This window comes from Pygoscelis adeliae, unplaced genomic scaffold (assembly GCF_000699105.1).
Source record: "Pygoscelis adeliae isolate BGI_AS28 unplaced genomic scaffold, ASM69910v1 Scaffold166, whole genome shotgun sequence".
Lineage (NCBI taxonomy): Eukaryota > Metazoa > Chordata > Aves > Sphenisciformes > Spheniscidae > Pygoscelis > Pygoscelis adeliae.
This window is the reverse complement of record NW_008825156.1, coordinates 6,932,562-6,936,818: the sequence shown is the minus strand read 5'-3', so window position 1 is coordinate 6,936,818 and position 4,257 is coordinate 6,932,562. Positions and strand designations below refer to the sequence as shown.

At 35.1% G+C, this 4,257-nt stretch overlaps 1 protein-coding gene across 1 annotated transcript in view; it reads right to left on the bottom strand.

Annotated features, from left to right (window-relative positions):
- CTR9 (CTR9, Paf1/RNA polymerase II complex component) overlaps positions 1–4,257 on the bottom strand; it is a 21,831-nt gene that overhangs the window by 16,078 nt on the left and 1,496 nt on the right. The window contains 6 exon segments of the mRNA XM_009328585.1: position 1; positions 3–64; positions 1,396–1,485; positions 2,137–2,254; positions 2,750–2,989; positions 3,580–3,678. The exon segment at position 1 is cut by the window's left edge and continues 86 nt beyond it. Of these exon segments, the coding sequence (XP_009326860.1) occupies position 1; positions 3–64; positions 1,396–1,485; positions 2,137–2,254; positions 2,750–2,989; positions 3,580–3,678 (610 nt within the window).

Here is a 4,257-nt window from a genome sequence, read left to right as displayed (position 1 = left end):
AACCGAGCTTTTTCCAACTTGTTCAGTTTCACGAAGCAGTGGCCCATACCTAATCGAACCTCAGCTAGAGAACAAGATGACACCATTCAGAATCCCAAAATTTCAACTTTATGACTTTTTTTTTTTTTAAACATTCTGGACATCAATTAACATGAAAGCAGTATTTTTAATATCTCTTTAAAACTTCTAAGCCATCTAATGATTTGCTGTTTTTAAAGGCAGCCTCCCACACTTGGCAGCAAAACTAACTTTAACAGATTAGTAAGACTTCATTTCTTCATACACCCCAGAACATTGGTCTATATCTCCAAAACGCTCTGATACTAGACAAATAAAAAATTACTTTTATGGAAATGTATTAAAAAATAATAGAGAAAGGCATTAAAAAATTGCCAGATGGAAGGGCTGGAAATTTCTTAGGCAGGATACGTTCACCTGAGACTAGTAGGCCTTCAGAAAACAGACGAATGAACAAGTTAGCTAGACATTTTCCCTCAAATGATCAACTGATTCACTGCTAACAAAATGCTGTTTATCATCCTCTAACTTCCATGATCATGTACAAATGAGCTAATACAGAGAATTCACATCATATTGCCCTTTCAGACTGCCTGAACTAGGCATACAGAGACATTTATATACAGCTATTTCAAATCTGTGTGTGTGAAAAAGGGGAATGAATGAAAGATGTTTGTTTAAAAGTAAGGCTTGCGTTTCTAAATCCACTTTTGCAGCAATGATTCTTATGCTAAACCAGACTACAGAATACACATAAACTTTGCTATAATCTATCTGAAAAAGAATTTATTACAAAGTATACCACATCTCTCAAGAGACTTCAGAGTATTTATGATCCTAATGCAAATACCCTGAACTAATATTTCTAAATCACATGCATCGCTTTTACAGCTGTTACTGATAGCTTTCCCAGACTTTTGCATTAGGAAAATCATATAACACCAGGAAAACTCACATCATGGATTATAGGTAGAATTTTACTTTTTGTGTCTTGTTTCATTATTAATGCTAACACATCATTTTCTTAACCCTTACTCCAAAAGCTCACAGATAGGCTCTGCAACAGTCTTTAACAGTTCCCCCCCCTCCCCATACAATTTTAGCTTCTCTTACATGCAACTTCTCATTTTCTAATAGCTCTTTAAAAGGTAATAATTAGAAAAAATGAAAAGTATTTTCCTAAACATGATTTCCTTCTCTAACAATTAAGGAACACTTCAAGTCAACAAACACCTAAACTCCTCTATAATGAGGGATGGAGGGCTTTTTTTGACAGATATAGATCACAAAGAAGCCCTTAGCTATTTGAATTAGGAAAACTTGAGTTAGTTTGCAAGCACAGAAAATAATTCCACTAGCAAATACTTTCTGTCTTACCTGGGCAACCTGGATTGGTACGCAATGCTTTCTTGTAGTAGGCAAGGGCTCCTCTATAATCTTTCTTGTTGAAAGAAATGCACGCTTTACCTGTTTCAACATACCAGTTACAAATAAATCAGAAATATAAACAAAGCAGTTATACATCAGAAGCTTATAAGTATTATTTGGTAAACTTGTGCTGTGCTGTTTTTCAAAAGCTACAACTAAAAACTAACAGAAAATTCAGACAACTACAACTTTTATTATCTTTGATGACAGCAAATGTATGAAAGAAATCAAACATGGGAACACATTAAATTTACATTTTCATCGTTTTCTGCAGAAATTTAATTCTTTCCTGGTCCAGAGGAAAGACACTTGCTAAGACTAGATTAATTAGTGAACAAATTAAAATACAAGTGTTACAGCACGCTGACCCCTCACTACTGGTATCTTCACCTTCAACAGAGTATACAGCTTCACTGGCATCATCAGGGCAATATAAGCAGTTGGACTGGATATATGCCCACGGGTCTCAGAAGATGCTAGCTAGCATTATACTTTTTCCTAGCTTTTCCACCTACATATACTTCCCAAGTTTAAAGTAATCTCTGTCATGTGTTTCTGGTCAAAAGCACACCCTTCTTTATCCCGTTCTTTCTCTCTACTCACATACGCACCCTCTTCTTAAGCACATAATTCATTCCAAAACTCAACTGGAGAGACCAGGTTTTTACACAAATACCCATAAACTCATACCGAGAAGGGCAGGAATATTATTTGGAGACTGGTTGAGCACAAAATGGAATTGTGCATCAGCTTGGTCCATCTTATCACCTTCAAGCAGACAAAAGCAGGCTCTTCCCAACAAGTGATTCTAGATAAGGAAAAAAATTTCCACTACATTTATCTTTGTAAAATGTGAAGATTAGACTAGGTGAAAAACTAACTGGCTATACTAACATGCTTTCTATGATTAATTTATTTCTCTTACATCAGGACGAAAAAAAGTCAAAAAGGGTCTTCAACATCCACATCTAAAGCTCATGTATTATCAAGCAAGAGAGTAACAACCAATCCTTCCTTCCCAACCCCCAAAAGTTGACTGACATAGAATGATCAGGTGTCCCAAGCTAATTATTCCTAGCGGCACCGCACACATTTCAGAAACTTAGTTGTTATACTTACATGTACTACACTAACAGTCTTTAAACACTGAGCAGTTTCTATCTTCCCTTTAGTGAATCAATACTTGTTCTCTTGAGAATCACTTTTTGAATTCACACAGAAAACATATGTTGAAAGTAAGCCAAAAAATAAGAATCATTAAATAATTTACAAATATGGATTTTTAAACAGATTTTGTTTTTACCTGATCATACATGATAATTTTGTCAGCCATAGTATACAACAAGGTAGCTTGCGTAATGAGCTCCTTCTTGTTATCTTTGTTCTTCTCCTTTCGAGCCTGCTGTACATAGTACGCTGCCAGAGTATCCAGACACGTCATCTGATCTTTTTCATGGTCTCTATAGTCCAAGTTACCATCTATGCGTGCAGCTTCCAACAGCTTCACAAAGTCTTCTGTTTTTCCTTGTTTGTAGTATTCCAGCTATAAAACGTACAGTTTTAGCACACAATACTTCCCCAGTGAGTAAGTAACACATGAAATTGATACTTTAGGTGTCACACAGATTCTTTTTCCAGAACATAGGGATAAATGTAGGGATAATCAAAGGCATTCTGGTATCACCAAATATTTTTCTGTCATGACCCAAACTTAGTATTTTTACATTAAAACACAAGTCTTACAGCTATTTTTAAGTGAAGAATCAACTGTTTTTCCTCTGAACTTCTTTGACTTTTTGCACATTTCACCATACTTTCCACAGTATAGATATTGCCCCCTCCTTTTTTATGAAGTGCATAATCAAAGGCACAAAACAGAAAAACTATGGACTGAGAAAAAAAAAATTAGTAAGCAGGCCTCAAGCAGCATTATTTCATGAAAAAAGATGAAGCTAAAATCTTAATATGCGTATGTCAAATCAGAAATATCTGGCCTAGAATCAGTGACCGAATAACCCAATTAAATTCCTGTTCAGAATTCAGTTATCCCTACTCATAAAAGTAAGGAAGTGGAAATTATTATATGATTATCTGAATATAATATTTAAATATACAACTTGTATATATACGAACCGCTAAGGCAATCCATATGTGCAGTTGAGTGTGTTCCTGTTTCAGTATACTTATAACTTCATCACCCTCAGGTAACTGATCGAAGTCAAGCTCAATAACCTAGAAACAAACAATACAGATTTTCTTTTCACAAAACATTAGCAATGTTATCTATCATTGAGCTCAAAGCAAGCCGGACATTTCAGAGCACAAAACATAAATAATTCTTCCTGTTTAAACAAGGTTATGGACAAAGAAGTGATGATGTATCTTATTCTGTACAAGACAAAAGTGATGCTCTCTCACAAATATCAGGGAAAAGACAGCCCAATGTTTGGGATACTAGTCAGGGAGAACAGAGATGCTAATTCAACTTCTTTCACCATAGACTTCAGGCTCAGAATTTTTACAGTTCAGCTAATAACCAACTTGACTGTACACTGCTGAGTTTGTAAAACTTTTCCTACAGGTAATACAAAGATCTAGGGTACAGTCAAAAATCTTCCAAGTAATCAGGTGTCAGAGAATCGATACCTCAGACTTATCTCAGAGCCCTGAAATTTTGTAAAGTCATCTTTATGCCCAAGAAAATTAAGAAATCATTGAAGTGGCAAACATTATAAAGAACAGACTAAATTTCTGAATATTAACAACCATCTACATTACAATTTAATTTTACAGCAAGGAAGGGCTGCAGTT